The sequence below is a fragment of the Oncorhynchus mykiss genome, chromosome 12 (genome assembly GCF_013265735.2).
Source record: "Oncorhynchus mykiss isolate Arlee chromosome 12, USDA_OmykA_1.1, whole genome shotgun sequence".
Taxonomy (NCBI): Eukaryota; Metazoa; Chordata; class Actinopteri; order Salmoniformes; family Salmonidae; genus Oncorhynchus; species Oncorhynchus mykiss.
In genome coordinates this window covers 88,816,734-88,838,955 of record NC_048576.1, presented here as the reverse complement: position 1 = coordinate 88,838,955, position 22,222 = coordinate 88,816,734, and the positions used below count along the sequence as shown (strand labels likewise).

Below are 22,222 nucleotides of genomic sequence, written 5' to 3'. Positions count from 1 at the left end.
TCTCTCTCTCAATGGGTCCATTTCTCATAATATTTTTGTCTGATTCTCTCCCTGTCTCACTCTCTCTGCCATCTCTCTCCATATCTCTCTCTCTCTCTCTCTTTGTCCTGTTTCTGCCAAACAGTTTCTCTCATTCATTATTTCAATTTTTCTCCTCCCTCCCTCTACTCAACTCTCTTTATTTCTCTCCGTTATCTCTTCACCCTCAATTGACTCATTCTTTACCTCTCTCTCCTTCCCCACTCTCTCTCACTCCCTTCCTCTCTCTCCATTCCTCTCTCTACCCCTACCTCTATCCCCCCTCTCTCCCTCCCTTCCTCTTTCTCTCTAGCTGTCTCGCTTTCCACCCCCCCCCCCTCAAATTAAAATTGGAATAGAATAATAGTGAAGACATCAAAACTAAGAAATAACACATATGAAATCAATTAGTAAGCAAAAAAGTGTTATATATTTGAGATTTGAGATTCTTCAAAGTAGCCCCCCTTTGCCTTGATGACACTTTGCATTCTCTCAACCAGCTTCACCTGGAATGCTTTTCCAACAGTATTGAAGGAGTTCCCACATATGCTAAGCACTTGTTGGTTGATTTTCCTTCACTCTGCGGTCCAACTCATCCCAAACTATCTCAGTTGGGTTGAGGTCGGGTGATTGTGGAGGCCAGGTCATCTGATGCAGCACTCCCTCAGTCTCCTTCTTGGTCAAATAGCCCTTACACAGCCTGGAGGTGTGTTGGGTCATTGTCCTATTGAAAAACAAATGATAGTCCCACTAAGTGCAAACCAGATGGGACGGTGTATTGCTGCCGAATGCTGTGGTAGCCATGCTGGTTAAGTGTACCTTGAATTCTAAATAAATCACTGACAGTTTCATAAGCAAAGCACCATTACACCTCCTCCTCCATCCTTCACGGTGGGAACCATACATTCGGAGATCATCTGTTCACCTACTCTGCATCTCACAAAGACACAGAGGTTGGAACCAAAAACCAAAGGACAGATTTCCACCGGCCTAATGTCCATTGTTCGTGTTTCTTAGCCCAAGCAAGTCTCTTCTTATTATTGGTGTTCTTTAGTAGGGGCGACAGGTAGCCTAGTAGTTAGTGCGTTGGGAGGGTAACCGAAAGGTTGCTGGATCGAATCCCGAGCTGAGAATTCCCCTGAACAAGGCAGTTAACCCACTGTTCCCTGGTAGGCCATCACTGTCAATAAGAATTAGTTCTTAACTGACATGATTTAAGACATGAAGGTCAGTCAATGTGGAAGATTTCAAGGACTTTGAAAGTTTCTTCAAGTGCAGTTACAAAAACCATCAAGCGCTATGATGAAACTGTCTCTCATGAGGACCGCCACAGGAACTGAAGACCCAGAGTTACCTCTGCTGCAGAAGATAAGTTCATTAGATTTACCCGCCTCAGAAATTGCTTATTTGAGCTGTTCTTGCCATAATATGGTCTTGTTCTTTTACCAAATAGGGGTATCTTCACCTTGTCACAACACAACTGATTGGCTCAAATGCATTAAGAAGGAAATCAATTCCACTAATTCATTAACAAAGCACACCTGTTAATTGAAATGCATTCCAGGTGACTACCTCATGAAGCTGGTTGAGAGAATGCCAAGAGTGTGCAAAGCTGTCATCAAGGCAAAGGGTGGCTACTTTGAAGAATCTCAAATCTAAAATATATTTTGATTTGTTTAACACTTTTTTGGTTACTACATGATTCCATATGCGTTATTTCATAGTTTAAATGTCTTCACTATTATTCTACAATGTAGAACAACCCTTGAATGAGTAGGTGTGTATTTTGACTGGTACTGTATATATATATATATATATATATACAGTGCCTTGCGAAAGTATTCGGCCCCCTTGAACTTTGCGACCTTTTGCCACATTTCAGGCTTCAAACATAAAGATATAAAACTGTATTTTTTTGTGAAGAATCAACAACAAGTGGGACACAATCATTAAGTGGAACGACATTTATTGGATATTTCAAACTTTTTTAACAAATCAAAAACTGAAAAATTGGGCGTGCAAAATTATTCAGCCCCCTTAAGTTAATACTTTGTAGCGCCACCTTTTGCTGCGATTACAGCTGTAAGTCGCTTGGGGTATGTCTCTATCAGTTTTGCACATCGAGAGACTGAAATTTTTTCCCATTCCTCCTTGCAAAACAGCTCGAGCTCAGTGAGGTTGGATGGAGAGCATTTGTGAACAGCAGTTTTCAGTTCTTTCCACAGATTCTCGATTGGATTCAGGTCTGGACTTTGACTTGGCCATTCTAACACCTGGATATGTTTATTTTTGAACCATTCCATTGTAGATTTTGCTTTATGTTTTGGATCATTGTCTTGTTGGAAGACAAATCTCCGTCCCAGTCTCAGGTCTTTTGCAGACTCCATCAGGTTTTCTTCCAGAATGGTCCTGTATTTGGCTCCATCAATCTTCCCATCAATTTTAACCATCTTCCCTGTCCCTGCTGAAGAAAAGCAGGCCCAAACCATGATGCTGCCACCACCATGTTTGACAGTGGGGATGGTGTGTTCAGCTGTGTTGCTTTTACGCCAAACATAACGTTTTGCATTGTTGCCAAAAAGTTCAATTTTGGTTTCATCTGACCAGAGCACCTTCTTCCACATGTTTGGTGTGTCTCCCAGGTGGCTTGTGGCAAACTTTAAACGACACTTTTTATGGATATCTTTAAGAAATGGCTTTCTTCTTGCCACTCTTCCATAAAGGCCAGATTTGTGCAATATAAGACTGATTGTTGTCCTATGGACAGAGTCTCCCACCTCAGCTGTAGATCTCTGCAGTTCATCCAGAGTGATCATGGGCCTCTTGGCTGCATCTCTGATCAGTATTCTCCTTGTATGAGCTGAAAGTTTAGAGGGACGGCCAGGTCTTGGTAGATTTGCAGTGGTCTGATACTCCTTCCATTTCAATATTATCGCTTGCACAGTGCTCCTTGGGATGTTTAAAGCTTGAAAAATATTTTTGTATCCAAATCCGGCTTTAAACTTCTTCACAACAGTATCTCGGACCTGCCTGGTGTGTTCCTTGATCTTCATGATGCTCTCTGCGCTTTTGACGGACCTCTGAGACTATCACAGTGCAGGTGCATTTATACGGAGACTTGATTACACACAGGTGGATTGTATTTATCATCATTAGTCATTTAGGTCAACATTGGATCATTCAGAGATCCTCAATGAACTTCTGGAGAGAGTTTGCTGCACTGAAAGTAAAGGGGCTGAATAATTTTGCACGCCCAATTTTTCAGTTTTTGATTTGTTAAAAAAGTTTGAAATATCCAATAAATGTCGTTCCACTTCATGATTGTGTCCCACTTGTTGTTGATTCTTCACAAAAAAAATACAGTTTTATATCTTTATGTTTGAAGCCTGAAATGTGGCAAAAGGTCGCAAAGTTCAAGGGGGCCGAATACTTTCGCAAGGCACTGTATGTATGTATGTGTATATATATATATATATATATATATATATATAAACTCAGCAAAAAAAGAAACGTCCTCTCACTGACAACTTAACATGTGTAAATATTTGTATGAACATAACAAGATTCAACAACTGAGACATAAACTGAACAAGTTCCACAGACATGTGACTAACAGAAATTGAATAATGTGTCCCTGAACAAAGGGGGGGGGGGGGGGGGGGTCAAATCAAAAGTAACCATCAGTATCTGATGTGGCCACCAGCTGCATTAACCTTTCTGATCTCCCCATCCCGGATCCGGGTTCGTGAATACAGACTCAAGCTCATTACCATAACGCAACGTTAACTATTCATGAAAATCGCAAATGAAATGAAATAAATATGCTAGCTCTCAAGCTTAGCCTTTTGTTAACAACACTGTCATCTCAGATTTTCAAAATATGCTTCTCAACCATTGCAAAACAAGCATTTGTGTAACAGTATTGATGGCTAACGTAGCATTTAGCATTAGCATTCAGCTGGCAACATTTACACAAAAAAACAGAAAAGCATTCAAAAAAATCATTTACCTTTGAAGAACTTCAGATGTTTTCAATGAGGAGACTCTCAGATAGCAAATGTTCAGTTTTTCCTGAAAGATTATTTGTTTAGGACAAATCGCTCCGTTTTCTGCGTCACGTTTAGCTATGAAAAAACCCCTGTATCCAGGATTGTGTAAATCTATCAGCAAGCTCATTAGCATAACACAACGTTAACTATTTATGAAAATCGCAAATGAAATGAAATAAATATGCCATCTCTCAAGCTTAGCCTTTTGTAAACAACACTGTCATCTCAGATTTTCAAAATATGCTTCTCAACCATAGGAAAACAATAATTTGTGTAAAAGTAGCTAGCTAGAGTTAGCATTTCGCGTTAGCATTTAGCGTTAGCATTAGCGTTAGCATCCAGCACGCAACATTAACAAAAACATAAAAGCCTTCAAATAAAATCATTTACCTTTGAAGAACTTCTGATGTTTTCAATGAGGATACTCTCAGTTAGATAGCAGATGCTCCGTTTTTCCAAAAAGATTCCTTGTGTATTAGAAATAGCTCCGTTTTATACATCACATTTGGCTACCAAAAAAAATCCATAAATTCAGTCCTCAAAACGCAAACTTTTTTCCAAATTAACTCCATAATATCGACTGAAAACATGGCAAACGTTGTTTAGAATCAATCATCAAGGTGTTTTTCACATATCTCTTCATTGATACATCGTTCTTGGACACATGCTTTCTCCCCTGAATCAAATGGTAAAGTAGAAGCAGCTGGCAATTGCGCACCGAATTCGACGCAGGACACCAGGCGGACACTTGGAAAATGTAGTCTCTTATGGTCAATCTTCCAATGATATGCCTACAAATACGTCACAATGCTGCTAAGACCTTGGGCGAACGACAGAAAGTGTAGGCTCATTCGTTGCGCAATCACAGCCATATAAGGAGAGAATGGAAAACAGAGCTTCAGAAATTCTGCTAATTCCTGGGTGATGCATCATCTTGGTTTCGCCTGTAGAATGAGTTCTGGGGCACTTACAGACAAAATCTTTGCAGATTCTGAAACTTCAGAGTGTTTTCTTTCCAAAACTGTCAAGAATATGCATAGTCGAGCATCTTTTCGTGACAAAATATCGCGCTTAAAACGGGAACGTTTTTTATCCAAAAATGAAATAGCGCCCCTAGAGCTCTAACTGGTTAAATACTGCAGTTCACCTCCTCCTTATGGACTGCACCAGATGTGCCAGTTCCTGCTGTGAGATGTTACCCCACTCTTCCACCAAGGCACCTGCAAGTTCCCGGACATTTCTGGGGAGAGTTGCCCTAGCCCTCACCCTCCGATCCAACAGGTCCCAGACGTGCTCAGTGGGATTGAGATACGGGCTCTTTGCTCGCCATGGCAGAACACTGACATTCCTGTCTTGAAGGAAATAACGCACAGAACGAGCAGTATGGCTGGTGGCATTGTCATGCTGGAGGGTCATGTTAGGATGAGCCTGCAGGAAGGGTACCACAGGGAGGAGGATGTCTTCCCTGTAATGCACAGCGTTGCGATTGCCTGCAATGACAACAAGCTCAGTCCGATATGCTGTGACACACCGTCCCAGACCATGACGGACCCTCCACCTCCAAATCAATCCCTCTCCAGAGTACAGGCCTCGGTGTAACACTCATTCCTTCAACTATAAACGCAAATCCGACCATCACCCCTGGTGAGACAAAACCGCGACTCTTCAGAGAATAGCGCTTTTTGCCAGTCCTGTCTGGTCCAGCGACGGTGGGTTGGTGCCCATAGGCTACATTGTTGCCGGTGATGTCTGGTGAGGACCTGCCTTACAACAGGCCTACAAGCCCTCAGTCCAGCCTCTCAGCCTATTGCCGACAGTCTGAGCCCTGATGGAGGGATTGTACGTTCCTGGTGTAACTTTGGCAGTTGTTGTTGCCATCCTGTACCTGTCCCGCAGGTATGATGTTCGGATGTACCGATCCTGTGCAGGGTTTTTTTTAGAGTAGAAAGATCTCTTTAGTGTCCTACGTTTTCATAACTGTGACCTTAATTGCCTACTGTCTGTAAGCTGTTAGTGTCTTAACAACCGTTCCACAGGTGCATGTTCATTAATTGTTTATGCATGGAAAACAGTGTTTAAACCCTTTATAATAAAGATCTGTGAAGTTATTTGGATTTTTCCGAATTATCTTTGAAATACAGGGTCCTGGAAAAGGGACGTTTCTTGTTTTGCTGACTTTATATATATCATTGTTAGTAAGGATTGTGCTTAGTTGAGTTTGAACCAAATGTGGGTGTTACCCTTTTTGATCTGCTTTAGTGAAAGTTCCGTTTATACCATGTGATCAATCCTCCCGAGTCACTACCCTGTTTTATGTCTTCATGTTTGAATGATGGAAGTAACATTTCCCTATAGCCTGGAGGACATTGAGTATCTATGACACCATGTTTCTACAATAATTATTATGTCAAGACTTTGCTATCGTTAAGAATATCTGGGTTTGTGGTTTTAAGACCTAAGCTAGAAGAGTACAAGCTCTGGATATAAATACCTATTTAACAGTGAACATATGTTTGTGAATTAAGAAAAATAAAACTGTTTTGTGTTTGCGTGCGTTCGTGTGGTTGATGCACCCAATCAATACTTAGGCTAAGCACACTAACCACACACAACAAAAGAGTGAATGTGTAAACTACAGTATGAGAATTTGTCAATACTAGGATTGAAGAAACTGTAAATGATATAAATAGACAAATACCTCTCCTTCTCTCCAGTCTCATTGTCTCTCCTGCAGTGCGGCTGTAGTTCCAAAGGAGGATCAGGTTCTGGAGAAGGGCACGGTGCAGAACGGTTGCCATGACGATCACACAACCAATAGCAGCAAGGTTTGCCTCACTTTACCTCACTCTAGTAAACGTTTGACCTTTGAACCTGGCCGTGACCTTTACTCATCCCAACCTGACTGCACTTAAATCCAACCCCAGTTCATTAAACCAGGCTTAGTGTTATCACATTGTATTTCTGAAGTATTCATATCGCCATACTATACATGATGGAATGACGTGAACCTAGCCAAACGGAAATGTCTTGATTCATTTGGCTTCACTAACTAAGTCACTAATCACTCTTATCCAAGACCTCAGGTCTAACACTTCTCACTCTCCTCTTTCTGTTTCAGCACGCACGCACGCACACACACACACACAGCTTCTCACTAGCCTCTCTCCTCTCAACTCCCCCAGGACACCTCATCTCTCAAATGTCCCTCTCAGGCCCCCGTAGGCTGCAGCCCTAAGGCCCTGAACGGTCTGCTGAGCCCCAGGCTGGAGGAGCCCCTGACCAACAGCCAGACGTCCCTGTGTGAGATGCTCCAGGAGAAGGAGAAGAAGTGGGGTGGAGGGGCCATGGGGATGGACCACTCTGCTCTCATCCCCCTGCGCTCCAAGAACTTCAGAGAGAGGAGCGACGCTCACTTTGTGGATGTTATCAAAGAGGACAGGTGAGGGGATGGATGGATGTTACACAAACTGATCTGGAACCAGGCTTGATGGCTGTGGTGGAGCTTTTTGGGGAGTTGGCAGGACAGCACTAATAGATCTGAGACCAGGCTAAGGGAATCAAAGGATAAGATTCTGAACGCTGAAGGCAAAACTGTTATGTAAGAAGCAGACCCACACGTATCTTTCATGTGGTATCAATGTCTGTTTTGGTAACGTGTGTCTATTTACAATGTGCTTTATAGAACTAGTCTTACAGAGATTCCCATCCTTTCCCTAAAATCCCCAGTTTTATAGAAATATGGGTTGGAGGATCTGGATTTCCTGCTTATTCCCCCTGATTCTGGGAATTCTCCAACTGGGATAAAGAAATATATATATATATAAACTGCTCAAAAAAATAAAGGGAACACTTAAACAACACAATGTAACTCCAACTCAATCACACTTCTGTGAAATCAAACTGTCCACTTAGGAAGCAACACTGATTGACAATACATTTCACATGCTGTTGTGCAAATGGAATAGACAACAGGTGGAAATTATAGGCAATTAGCAAGACACCCCCAATAAAGGAGTGGTTCTGCAGGTGGTGACCACAGACCACTTCTCAGTTCCTATGCTTCCTGGCTGATGTTTTGGTCACTTTTGAATGCTGGTGGTGCTTTCACTCTAGTGGTAGCATGAGACGGAGTCTACAACCCACACAAGTGGCTCAGGTAGTGCAGCTCATCCAGGATGGCACATCAATGCGAGCTGTGGCAAGAAGGTTTGCTGTGTCTGTCAGCGTAGTGTCCAGAGCATGGAGGCGCTACCAGGAGACAGGCCAGTACATCAGGAGACGTGGAGGAGGCCGTAGGAGGGCAACAATCCAGTAGCAGGACCGCTACCTCCGCCTTTGTGCAAGGAGGAGCAGGAGGAGCACTGCCAGAGCCCTGCAAAATGACCTCCAGCAGGCCACAAATGTGCATGTCTGCTCAAACGGTCAGAAACAGACTCCAAGAGGGTGGTATGAGGGCCCGACGTCCACAGGTGGGGGTTGTGCTTACAGCCCAACACCGTGCAGGACGTTTGGCATTTTCCAGAGAACACCAAGATTGGCAAATTCGCCACTGGCGCCCTGTGCTCTTCACAGATGAAAGCAGGTTCACACTGAGCACATGTGACAGAGTCTGGAGACGCCGTGGAGAACGTTCTGCTGCCTGCAACATCCTCCAGCATGACCGGTTTGGTGGTGGGTCAGTCATGGTGTGGGGTGGCATTTCTTTGGGGGGCCGCACAGCCCTCCATGTGCTCGCCAGAGGTAGCCTGACTGCCATTAGGTACCGAGATGAGATCATCAGACCCCTTTTGAGACCATATGCTGGTGCGGTTGGCCCTGGGTTCCTCCTAATGCAAGACAATGCTAGACGTCATATGGCTGGAGTGTGTCAGCAGCTCCTGCAAGAGGAAGGCATTGATGCTATGGACTGGCCCGCCCGTTCCCCAGACCTGAATCCAATTGAGCACATCTGGGACGTCAGGTCTCGCTCCATCCACCAACGCCACGTTGCACCACAGACTGTCCAGGAGTTGGCGGATGCTTTTAGTCCAGGTCTGGGAGGAGATCCCTCAGGAGACCATCCGCCACCTCATCAGGAGCATGCCCAGGCGTTGTAGGGAGGTCATACAGGCACGTGGAGGCCACACACACTACTGAGCCTCATTTTGACTTGTTTTAAGGACATTACATCAACGTTGGATCAGCCTGTAGTTTGGTTTTCCACTTTAATTTTGAGAGTGACTCCAAATCCAGACCTCCATGGGTTGATAAATTTGATTTCCATTGATAATTTTTGTGTGATTTTGTTGTCAGCACATTCAACTATGTAAAGAAAAAATTATTTAATAAGAATATTTCATTTCATTCAGATCTAGGATGTGTTATTTTAGTGTTCCCTTTATTTTTTTGAGCAGTGTATATAATATTTTTTTAATGTTTTGAGAAAGTTACTGGAATTTTGCAATCCTATATACAACACACTGCGGTATGATCTGCTCCGTGCTATTTTGTTTGTAGTGATCCTTATGCTTCTGCCCACTGAATAAGCCCCTGGGTCATGTTCATTCGGCACCAAATGGAAGAAAACAGACATGATATAGTCGATGGACTATCTGGACTTGTCCAGTAAGAAAAGCATTTTCATTTTCCATTGCAAAATGTTTGGTGCCTTATGAACACGGACGGCCCTGGTGGTATGATAGGTTGGTGTAACTCTCTCCCCTACAAGTCTGTCTTCTCTATACTGACTGACATCTGTTGATCTGCCCATCTCCCAGTCTGATGAAGGACTACTTTTTCAAGCCTCCCATCAACAAGCTGAGCCACACCTTCCTGGACAGAACCCTGGAGTCTGCCTACAGGACCAGCTACCAGGAAGAGGTGTGTATCCCTCCCTGTCTGTTACTCTGTCTCTCTGTCTGTGTGTGTCTGTCTGTCTCTATCTGTATTCCTCTTATCTGTCTTTCTGATGTCTCACTTCCTCTCTGTCTACTAGACTACACCTGGTCTGTCTTTCCTTGTCTGTCCCTCTGTCTCCCTATCCGTTTCACCCTGCCTGTCTAGCTCTTTCTCTCTCTGTGTGTGTGTGTGTGTGTGTGTGTGTGTGTGTGTGTGTGTGTGTGTGTGTGTGTGTGTGTGTGTGTGTGTGTGTGTGTGTGTGTGTGTGTGTGTGTGTGTGTGTGTGTTCTCTGAGTAACCTGTAAGCACTGCACTATGTATGGCCTGTCAAGACTGCGGCAAAGACAGGGAAATCACTGCAGGACATAGATAGGAATGTCCTCTTAGCTTGTGATGCCCTCTGCTGGTACAGTGGGGGAACTGCATGTTCAACTTCACGTCTGGATAATGTTTAGTTCAGTTTCATACTTATTACTTAATCACAATGAGACAATTGTATTAATGTTTTGTTAAGACTTCTCTCCCACAACCTTTGCTCTCTCTCTTTACCCTTTCCAAACCCTCCCGCTCTTTATCTCTTTACACTCTACAACCAGACCCAGGAACCATTCATTGCCATTGTGCCTTTAGTAAGGCACTTAACAGCGGCTAACGCTGTGCTGCTCTCAGCCTTGTGTGTCTTTGTGTGTGTATGAGGTTGGCTATCGTGACAGCAAATCAATCAATTTCTGTTGAAAAATGTCAAAGTATCTATTCCCTCCCGTCCCCAGGTGGAGACCCAGGCAGCGGTACAGACCTTTGCCAGCCCTACCTTCAGCTCTTTCCTGGACATGGTCCTGTGTTGCTCAGTGTTTCTGGCCCTCTCCCTGGCCTGCCTCCTCCGGCCCCTGCTCTCCCTCCCTGGGGCCCCCCTGCCTGCCCCGGCCCTCGCCCTGGTTGCCGTGGCCACCCTGCTGGAGGCCCTGGCGCTGGTGCTGTCTATACGGTAAGACGGTTGAGGGAGAGAAGGAGAGATGGGGAGGAGGAGGAAAAAGGGGGAATAAGTTGGGAGGGATGGAAGGAGGAGGGGAGAGGGGAAAGGGGGTGGGGAGAGGGATATGAGGAGTGGGTTGGAACTGGGGAGGAGAGGAAGAGGGGAAAGGGGGTGGGGAGAGGGATATGAGGAGTGGGTTGGAACTGGGGAGGAGAGGAAGAGGGGAAAGGGGGTGGGGAGAGGGATATGAGGAGTGGGTTGGAACTGGGGAGGAGAGGAAGAGGGGAAAGGGGGTGGGGAGAGGGATATGAGGAGTGGGTTGGAACTGGGGAGGAGAGGAAGAGGGGGGAAAGGGGGTGGGGAGAGGGATATGAGGAGTGGGTTGGAACTGGGGAGGAGAGGAAGAGGGGAAAGGGGGTGGGGAGAGGGATATGAGGAGTGGGTTGGAACTGGGGAGGAGAGGAAGAGGGGGAAAGGGGGTGGGGAGAGGGTTATGAGGAGTGGGTTGGAACTGGGGAGGAGAGGAAGAGGGGAAAGGGGGTGGGGAGAGGGATATGAGGAGTGGGTTGGAACTGGGGAGGAGAGGAAGAGGGGGGAAAGGGGGTGGGGAGAGGGATATGAGGAGTGGGTTGGAACTGGGGAGGAGAGGAAGAGGGGGAAAGGGGGTGGGGAGAGGGATATGAGGAGTGGGTTGGAACTGGGGAGGAGAGGAAGAGGGGAAAGGGGGTGGGGAGAGGGCTATGAGGAGTGGGTTGGAACTGGGGAGGAGAGGAAGAGGGGGAAAGGGGGTGGGGAGAGGGATATGAGGAGTGGGTTGGAACTGGGGAGGAGAGGAAGAGGGGGAAAGGGGGTGGGGAGAGGGATATGAGGAGTGGGTTGGAACTGGGGAGGAGAGGAAGAGGGGGGAAAGGGGGTGGGGAGAGGGATATGAGGAGTGGGTTGGAACTGGGGAGGAGAGGAAGAGGGGAAAGGGGGTGGGGAGAGGGATATGAGGAGTGGGTTGGAACTGGGGAGGAGAGGAAGAGGGGGGATTGGTAAAGGAAGGGACAGAACTAAGGGAGGTGAAGTTTGAAGATGGGGAAAGGGGGAGGCCATTAGCCTGTTTTCAATGGGGTTGGATTGCTGTACATGTACTGTCTATCAGCCCTCTCTGAGCAAACCTTCTCTCCCAGGATGGCCTTCTACCTGGACAGCGTGATGAGCTGCACTAGAACACTGCTGAGGGCCATCTCTGGCTGGGTCCCCCGTCACCTGATAGGGGCCGTGCTGGTGTCCCTGCCCGCTGTGTCCGTCTTCTCACACGTCACCTGTGACATGCACCTCTCCATACAGGTGAGTGTATTCTGTTCGTTTGCCCTGGTCATTTCCTCCAGAGTGTGCTAATGCTAACGATGCTTCCTTCCTGTGTCTCTATCTGTGTCTCCCAGTTCACCATGCTCACCTGCTGTGCAGTGATCATTGCCATCATCCAGTACTGTAACTTCTGCCAGCTGAGCTGCTGGATGCGCTCGGCCATGGCCACAGTGGTGGGACTGGTGCTGTTCGCCCTGCTCTTCAGCCCGCCCTGCAGGTCAGACACGTTACAATGGATTCTATTTTTTAACACATTTATGGCCTTTTTTTGTTGGTCGGAAAGGACCTTAAAGGGGCATCTGCAGTTCAAACAATAACAACACGTGACTCCCTGTCACTGTTTTGGTAAACAACAGGATACGGAGCTGGAGAAATGTAACCACCCTCAAATTTGTATATTACCCATTTAGTCCACTACCAATGCACTCACTGAAGTTCGATAGGATATTGTATACAATATTACCACAATGTCATAATTTAGTATGACTTTTCCTTTGTGCTGACACTGTGTGTAATTGAATTTGTCGTGGACTCGATTAATCTCATCCGACCGTGTCTCGTGTTTTTGTCTCCTCTGTCTTCCAGTTCTGCCAACAGTATGTTATTTTGGTGAGTAGAGTGAAGTTAGCCATACAACTAAGATTATAAATATATCTCTGACTCCACCTTTCCTTAACTCCTTCCCTCTCTCTTTCTCCATCCCTCCTTCCTTCCTTCCTTCCTTCTCTCCCTCCCTGCCTACATTTCTCTCCATCTCCACCTCCCTACCTCATTCTCCAACTCTCCATCCCTCCCTTCTCTCCTTCCTTGTTTCTCCACCCTCTCTCTTTCCCCTTCTCTCTCCATCTCTCCCTCCCTTTCTCTCTCCAGGTCTGGCGACGCCACCAACAACAGTAACCGCAGCAGTGTTGTACATGGTCAGCCTGAGCCCGCCGCTGACCCCGTGCCCCGCCTCCAGGACCTGCTGGGCCCCGAGGTGGGAGTGGCCTTCTTCCTGCTCCTCCTGCTCGTCTGGTTCCTCAACCGCGAGTTCGAGGTCAGCTACCGCCTCCATTACCACGGCAACGTGGAGGCCGACCAGCACCGCATCAAGATCCAGAACATGAGGGACCAAGCCGATTGGTTGCTTAGGAACATCATCCCCATCCACGTGGCAGAGCAGCTCAAAGTGACTCAGAGTTACTCCAAAAACCATGGTAATGTTGGCGTGATTTTTGCCAGTATCGTTAACTTTAGCGAGTTCTACGAGGAGAGTTACGAGGGCGGCAAGGAGTGCTACCGTGTGCTCAACGAGCTCATCGGTGACTTCGACGAACTGCTTCGCGAGCCGCCCTTCAACAACATCGAGAAGATCAAGACCATTGGTGCCACGTACATGGCGGCGGCTGGGCTGAACGCGCAGCAGTGCGCCGAGACGCCGCACCTTCACGGCCACCTACGGGCGCTGTTTGACTTCGCACTGGAGATGATGCGCGTGGTGGACGACTTCAACAAGAACATGCTGGGCTTCAAGTTCAAGTTGCGCATCGGTTTCAACCACGGTCCTTTGACTGCAGGGGTGATCGGCACCACTAAGCTGCTCTACGACATCTGGGGCGACACAGTGAACATCGCCAGTCGCATGGACACTACGGGCGTGGAGTGCCGCGTGCAGGTGAGCGAGGAGAGCTACTGCGCCCTCAGTGCCATGGACTACAACTTCGACTACCGCGGCACAGTCAACGTCAAGGGCAAAGGTCAAATGAAGACCTTTCTGTTCCCCAAGAGTGCGGACAGCGGCGCCCCCGTGCCTCAGTACCTGCTCTCCGTCTCGCCAGAGATCCGGGTGCAGGTGGACGGGAGTATCGGGCGCTCGCCAACGGATGAGCTCTCTAATATGGTGCCTAGCTCCATCTCTGGTGTACCCAGTACCACCAGTCCCTCGCTCAGCTCTGGGGTGTCCACGGGTCTGCTGCGGCCTGAGAGGGGGGTGGTGGAGGCTGGAGATAGGCCAGACAGTCGGCAACAATACTACGGTAGCCCTACTACTACAGAGACCATCGCAGCCAGACGCTCCTCCTCATCATCCTACGTTGGTCTAGCCTCCCTGCCTATCACTAGTCAAGCTGGAGCTACTTTGAAAGTCAAACAACCAAATCAGTCCATCACTAATGAAGATGAAACTCCTTCAACCAGCGTCCAACAACCAAATCTGCCCACCACTAGTCTAGCTGGAGCTCTTTTGACAGTCCAACAACCAAATCTGCCCACCAAGTATAAAGGTGAAACTCCTTCAACCAACGTCCAACAACCAAATCTGCCCACCACTAGTCTAGATGGAGCTCTTTTGACAGTCCAACAACCAAATCTGCCCACCACTAGTCTAGCTGGAGCTCTTTTGACAGTCCAACAACCAAATCTGCCCACCACTAGTCTAGCTGGAGCTCTTTTGACAGTCCAACAACCAAATCTGCCCACCACTAGTCTAGCTGGAGCTCTTTTGACAGTCCAACAACCAAATCTGCCCACCACTAGTCTAGCTGGAGCTCTTTTGACAGTCCAACAACCAAATCTGCCCACCACTAGTCTAGCTGGAGCTCTTTTGACAGTCCAACAACCAAATCTGCCCGCCACTAGTCTAGCTGGAGCTCTTTTGACAGTCCAACAACCAAATCTGCCCACCACTAGTCTAGCTGGAGCTCTTTTGACAGTCCAACAACCAAATCTGCCCACCACTAGTCTAGCTGGAGCTCTTTTGACAGTCCAACAACCAAATCTGCCCACCACTAGTCTAGCTGGAGCTCTTTTGACAGTCCAACAACCAAATCTGCCCACCACTAGTCTAGCTGGAGCTCTTTTGACAGTCCAACAACCAAATCCACCCATCAATTATAAAGGTGAAACTCCTTCAACCAACGTCCAACAACCAAATCCACCCATCAATTATAAAGGTGAAACTCCTTCAACCAACGTCCAACAACCAAATCTGCCCACCACTAGTCTAGCTGGAGCTCTTTTGACAGTCCAACAACCAAATCCACCCATCAATTATAAAGGTGAAACTCCTTCAACCAACGTCCAACAACCAAATCTGCCCATCACTAATAAAGATGAAACTCCTTCAACCAGCGTCCAACAACCAAATCTGCCCGCCACTAGTCTAGCTGGAGCTCTTTTGACAGTCCAACAACCAAATCCACCCATCAATTATAAAGGTGAAACTCCTTCAACCAATGTCCAACGACCAAATCCACCCATCAATTATAAAGGTGAAACTCCTTCAACCAATGTCCAACAACCAAATCCACCCATCAATTATAAAGGTGAAACTCCTTCAACCAACGTCCAACAACCAAATCCACCCATCAATTATAAAGGTGAAACTCCTTCAACCAACGTCCAACAACCAAATCCACCCATCAATTATAAAGGTGAAACTCCTTCAACCAACGTCCAACAACCAAATCCACCCATCAATTATAAAGGTGAAACTCCTTCAACCAACGTCCAACAACCAAATCTGCCCACCACTAGTCTAGCTGGAGCTCCTACAACAAACGTCCTCCAACAACCAAAACCTGTGGCGCCTGCCTCCCTCCAGTCTCTCTCCCCTCAGAATGCCACAGCAACTGAGTCACGGAAGGAGGTGGAAAAAGAGAAAGAGGAGCAGGACGATGATGACATTATTGGCGAGCTAACGAAACTCTAAGACTGTTATGTCTGCGATAGTTTTTTGCATTAGCCTTCAGCCCTTTAAGCACGGCCTTTCTTGCATTCCTGCCAGTTGAAGCTTATTATGGAACAGTCGTATGTGACGAGAAGGCATACAGGAGGGAGCACCTAAATGGCAGACTGTAAGAAACCGGTTTCTGGCTCCTCTGTTGTCAATTCTTCTCCAGGTTCGTGCTCATTGGGACACAGCTTTGTTAATCTTTTTTCAACTGAATGCGAAAATGAGCGTTTCTTATTGAACAAGTTCAGACACTACATCTGTTTTCTTCCCGTTCATGCCCACTGAACACGACCGATGTAGCTGGTGGCCACAGTAAGAGTGAATAAGAAGATAGGGAAAGTACGACGGGCGCTATTACTGAACTTATGTTGCTATAGAAACCCAGCCTCCTATGATCTACTTGATTCTCACTAACATCTTTAGTCTTTTTTTGTTGTTGTATGTTTTTGGCTTTTTTTCTTCTCGCCTTTGTTTTTTTCTGTCTTGATTAATAAGTGCCTTTAGCACAAAATAATGTGTAGACCAAGCTGGTCTGGACGAGGAACGAAGAAGAAGCATAAAGGGGAAAGAACACTGGGAAAGACTTCTACACTACCAAACTGTGAACCTTATGTACATTTTAAGGCAAAAGCTTGGTTTCTGTCAGTTTGTTATAGTTGTCTTTGGTCTGTGTAGCTATGAAATTGCTTGTATTACTGTAGTTAAGGAGTTTACAAGAATCGGAGCAATAAGAAATGCCACAGTGAAGAGTGGATGATGGGTTACAAAGGGAAGCAAGATGGAGTCGTCTTTTCACAGTGAATCACTTTAAATTGTCTAAGAAAAGCACAGGCCTCGCACAACGCTCTCAGACAAACCCACAACAATATCTAGAACATCAGTCGGAAGGCTTGACTGTGTGCTTGTGTCTGTGCGCTACACTACAGTAATAACTGCCATCCACGGCCTCATGCGGAGAGGTGGCTGTAAGTTGTCATTCTGCAACTGATGAAACCGTGGGAAGAAGGTGGGGAGTGTGATTAAGACATAATGAAATCCCGCTTGCTGATGTGGTATCTTTTCTCCTGGCCCTGGTTAAAAGTAAGGACCTCTGTCTTACTAGCCTCAAGCCGTCAACTAGACCTTGGTAATAGTAATTAGGGCTGAATCCTAACTCCCACTTAAGTCTGTTTTAAGTCAAAGTCTCCAATTGACATCAATGCATGACTAAGTGAAAATGTTTAAGTTAGGACTTGACCCTAACTCTTTAACATATCACTAATTAGCTTCAGCTGCACATTAGTCTATAAAGTCTATACAAGTCTATAAAGCTAACTTTTAGCACCACAGGTTGGTTCATGTGCCATAACCTCTTCCTAGTATTTTACAGGAATGCAATCTGTTGTTAGGCTACCGTTGTTGAGGTTTGAAGTGCACCCCTCTAGATAGGCTTCCTAATAGGTAGTTTATATTGAACGTGCTGGTTTGCTTACAATACAGTTAACAATCTGCTAAAATTGTTACATGTGCGTCATGTACATATCATGTGGAATAGGCAAGAGCACAAACAGATCTGGGACCAGGCTAATCTTGAGTAGTCTCTTGTGGCAGACCTGAGTTAAGATGTTGAGTGATCCAGTTTAACAGAATGGTAGATTGGTATATTGACCTTCAAATAGGACTTGATTTGCTATCGCCACCCCCCCGTTACTCTACCGTCCGGCTATTTAGAAATACATGCAAGGGGGAATGCATCTGATTCCTCTTGTTACAGCATTCCTGCCAAATTAGATCCTGGATAATAAGGGACGTTTCTAACATGTGTCATGTAAACAACATATACAAATAAACATGTCAAGTGTGCATGTTCAGTGCTACATATTTTCCTATTTGTTTTGTGTGTTTGTTTTGTTGAAGTTGAGATCTTGTTGTTTTCTTTTTATATATATACATGTACTGTATGCATTGTTTTATCAGAACCTTTCTTGAGATAATTGAGTATGGTGAACTGTACAGTGCATATCCTCCAACTGCAAGTCTAATCATCCCTGTCACTTTCTCTCTGTTTTAGTGAAAGGGCTTGGGTGCTCGGGGGAAATAACAAAACAAGTAATGGTACTGCTAGGCTTCCATCCAATTGGCGACCGATTTTCATGCAAATATTCTAAAATCTACATGAAGAAAATCTGCGTATTTTTCCACCAGTGGTGTGTTTCCACCAGGGGTGTGTTTCCACCAGGGGTGTGTTTCCACCAGGGGTGTGTTTCCATGGTGTGTTTCCACCAGTGGTGTGTTTCCACCAGGGGTGTGTTTCCACCAGTGGTGTGTTTCCACCAGGGGTGTGTTTCCATGGTGTGTTTCCACCAGGGGTGTGTTTCCACCAGGGGTGTGTTTCCACCAGGGGTGTGTTTCCACCAGTGGTGTGTTTCCACCAGGGGTGTGTTTCCACCAGGGGTGTGTTTCCACCAGGGGTGTGTTCCCACCAGGGGTGTGTTTCCACCAGGGGTGTGTTTCCACCAGTGGTGTGTTTCCACCAGGGGTGTGTTTCCACCAGTGGTGTGTTTCCACCAGGGGTGTGTTTCCACCAGTGGTGTGTTTCCACCAGGGGTGTGTTTCCATGGTGTGTTTCCACCAGGGGTGTGTTTCCACCAGGGGTGTGTTTCCACCAGGGGTGTGTTTCCACCAGGGGTGTGTTTCCATGGTGTGTTTCCACCAGGGGTGTGTTTCCACCAGGGGTGTGTTTCCATGGTGTGTTTCCACCAGGGGTGTGTTTCCACCAGTGGTGTGTTTCCACCAGTGGTGTGTTTCCATGGTGTGTTTCCACCAGTGGTGTGTTACCACCAGGGGTGTGTTTCCACCAGGGGTGTGTTTCCACCAGGGGTGTGTTTCCACCAGGGGTGTGTTTCCACCAGTGGTGTGTTTCCACCAGGGGTGTGTTTCCACCAGTGGTGTGTTTCCACCAGTGGTGTGTTTCCACCAGGGGTGTGTTTCCACCAGTGGTGTGTTTCCACCAGGGGTGTGTTTCCACCAGTGGTGTGTTTCCACCAGTGGTGTGTTTCCACCAGGGGTGTGTTTCCATGGTGTGTTTCCACCAGGGGTGTGTTTCCACCAGTGGTGTGTTTCCACCAGTGGTGTGTTTCCACCAGGGGTGTGTTTCCACCAGTGGTGTGTTTCCACCAGGGGTGTGTTTCCATGGTGTGTTTCCACCAGGGGTGTGTTTCCACCAGTGGTGTGTTTCCACCAGTGGTGTGTTTCCACCAGTGGTGTGTTTCCACCAGGGGTGTGTTTCCACCAGTGGTGTGTTTCCACCAGGGGTGTGTTTCCATGGTGTGTTTCCACCAGGGGTGTGTTTCCACCAGTGGTGTGTTTCCACCAGTGGTGTGTTTCCACCAGGGGTGTGTTTCCATGGTGTGTTTCCACCAGTGGTGTGTTTCCACCAGTGGTGTGTTTCCACCAGTGGTGTGTTTCCACCAGGGGTGTGTTTCCACCAGGGGTGTGTTTCCACCAGGGGTGTGTTTCCATGGTGTGTTTCCACCAGGGGTGTGTTTCCATGGTGTGTTTCCACCAGGGGTGTGTTTCCATGGTGTGTTTCCACCAGGGGTGTGTTTCCATGGTGTGTTTCCACCAGGGGTGTGTTTCCACCAGTGGTGTGTTTCCATGGTGTGTTTCCATGGTGTTTTTCCACCAGTGGTGTGTTTCCACCAGGGGTGTGTTTCCATGGTGTGTTTCCATGGTGTGTTTCCACCAGTGGTGTGTTTCCACCAGGGGTGTGTTTCCATGGTGTGTTTCCATGGTGTGTTTCCACCAGTGGTGTGTTTCCACCAGGGGTGTGTTTCCACCAGTGGTGTGTTTCCACCAGTGGTGTGTTTCCATGGTGTGTTTCCACCAGGGGTGTGTTTCCACCAGGGGTGTGTTTCCACCAGTGGTGTGTTTACACCAGGGGTGTGTTTCCACCAGGGGTGTGTTTCCACCAGGGGTGTGTTTCCACCAGTGGTGTGTTTACACCAGGGGTGTGTTTCCACCAGGGGTGTGTTTCCACCAGGGGTGTGTTTCCACCAGTGGTGTGTTTCCACCAGGGGTGTGTTTCCACCAGGGGTGTGTTTCCACCAGGGGTGTGTTCCCACCAGGGGTGTGTTTCCACCAAACGGACTTGTTGAGGATAAAAATCAGTGCATGATGACAAAGTGCACACAAAATATACTTTTTCACTTAAGTTTTCACGTACCAAATAAAAATCTAAAGTTCAGTGTGTTTCCATTGCATTTTCAACTCTACCAATAGTTTTGTTATAAAAAAAAAAAACTGTTGGGTAAAATAGCAAATTTGCCTAATCTGGTCTTGGTACATGCGCTCTAACCAACAGCTCACAGATACAGTGCGGATAGGCTCGTCTACATAATGAGATTATTATGGATAATAGCGAGAAAATTTGTATTTTTTAAATGGCAATCAAGTGTCGATCAACATGTCACCAGAATCAGACCCTGGAGATTTATTGGAAAGGAGCATCAAGATCACTGTGCACTTTCATCACCCTGTGAACTTCTTCATAAGTTAGGCCTATTTCATCTGTAGCCTAATAAACTGCTTATCATCGCGTGACTCAAGGTTTACTTCGATATGATTATTATATGAATATTTACCTTTAAAGGCGTTTCCATTGCCATTTCTCGCATAATTAATAAAAAAATGACACACGAAAGATCCCAACCCGTTGAACAAAGAAATGATATTTTGGCATTTATAAAATTGTACCTAAACTTCCTGTTTCCATCACAGATGTCGTGATTTAAAAAAAAAATCACGGTATGACCTTACTCACATAAAAACTGGGGATGGAAACGTCTTATATTATTTGTGACCTCAGACATACTTTGAAACCTCAAAGGTACAATATCAAAGCGTTCTGAATTAGGAGTAGAACTTGGGAAGTAAATGTTCATAGTAAAAGACTCCAAAGCAACATGTTTTAGTTTAGTAAAGATGGAGATACTCAGGATATCCCAGAAATCATTTGAGTTTTAAGTGCATCTTTCAACTTTCAGCACGTAAGTTTCTCTTTTGTAGTGCCATAATTGTTTTTACTACAGGTTCCTTGTGTGTACTGCAAGAGTTTGCTAGTAGTGCCTTTTCAGTCATAGGAAAATCCTCTCCAAATCAACTCTGATATCATTTAATTAAGATTGCCACGTTTTGTTTCTCAAACCTCCTTGAATACACTTTTTTTTTGTTGCTTTTTTACATGTGTACATATTTTTCTCATCCAAGTTCTTTAAAATGTTTATATGAATTTGACATGTGCCTTTTCTACTTCATAACATGCTGAGCAATTGTTTCCAACATTTAGTATCACTGATATGAGTATGAAACTCAATATTGCAGTTCATTGTCACTTTTTGGTACACAGCCGCCACTTGTTTGTTCTGATGTGGATTTAAAAACAGGGAATAACAAAAATGTAGTTTTGCTTTGTTTGACTGGATATTGTTGTACTGTGTAGAATTGCTTGAATGGGGTTAGGCCCATTTTAAGTGCATTAATCTACAAACGGGATTGTTTTCAAATTGTCAAATGTATTCTTGCCAGTTATGAGCGTGCAACCCTTGTTGTAACCTACCCAAATTGCACTGATTACAATAAAGGGACATATTGGAAACAATCAGTTTATATCATAAACATCACACAGTGTTATGTTGCTAAATGTCCCAAGGAAGGGGAATCTGCATAATTGAGGTCTGGACACATGAAAGGAAGATAAAACCCAGATATTAGCTACAGCTTATCTTATTGCTTTTGAGAAACTCTGCTTATCAACCTATGGATTCCTGGTGTTTTATCGTGTTGATGCTGGATAAGTAGCGTTCTTTAGAAAGCAAAGGGAAATAAATAGTTGAATTTAAGGCTAACTCTTATAGAGTTGTTGGAGCTCAAACCTTGAGCCCAATTCAGTCCGAACCGTACTGTGATGATGGCTCTATTTTCATTTCACACTGCAACTGTGGTGAATGTGTCACTGAACCAGCTCAGTTCAGCTCGGTTGGGCTCAGTAGTGTGAAAAAGGAATTGTGTTCACTACTTCAAAAATAGCGTAGGTTTTTTTTTGGTACTAACTTGCCTTCCTGCAAAAAGGACTTCATGAATTGACAATGGGATGGAAACGGTGTGAACTAACAGAATGGCACATTGGGACTAGTTTTGATGCCAAATAGAGATGTCATTGATTTGATGTATGTTTGGCCTTATTTCCCCCTCTTTCATTTG

General features: G+C 45.8%; 1 protein-coding gene across 4 annotated transcripts in view; it reads left to right on the top strand.

Moving 5' to 3' along the window:
• LOC110539056 (adenylate cyclase type 9) overlaps positions 1 to 18,224 on the top strand; it is a 97,734-nt gene extending 79,510 nt beyond the window's left edge. For 2 of the 4 annotated variants that reach the window (XM_036939094.1, XM_036939093.1), the window contains 8 exons: positions 6,782 to 6,892; positions 7,250 to 7,506; positions 9,824 to 9,926; positions 10,715 to 10,929; positions 12,090 to 12,249; positions 12,345 to 12,487; positions 12,856 to 12,879; positions 13,141 to 18,224. In XM_036939094.1, the coding sequence (XP_036794989.1) occupies positions 6,782 to 6,892; positions 7,250 to 7,506; positions 9,824 to 9,926; positions 10,715 to 10,929; positions 12,090 to 12,249; positions 12,345 to 12,487; positions 12,856 to 12,879; positions 13,141 to 15,958 (3,831 nt within the window). In that variant the 3' untranslated portion in view covers positions 15,959 to 18,224. The remainder of the gene's footprint in view (positions 1 to 6,781; positions 6,893 to 7,249; positions 7,507 to 9,823; positions 9,927 to 10,714; positions 10,930 to 12,089; positions 12,250 to 12,344; positions 12,488 to 12,855; positions 12,880 to 13,140) is intronic. The other 2 variants (XM_036939096.1, XM_036939095.1) reach the window with 2 other exon arrangements.
• Positions 18,225 to 22,222: the final 3,998 nt, after the last annotated feature.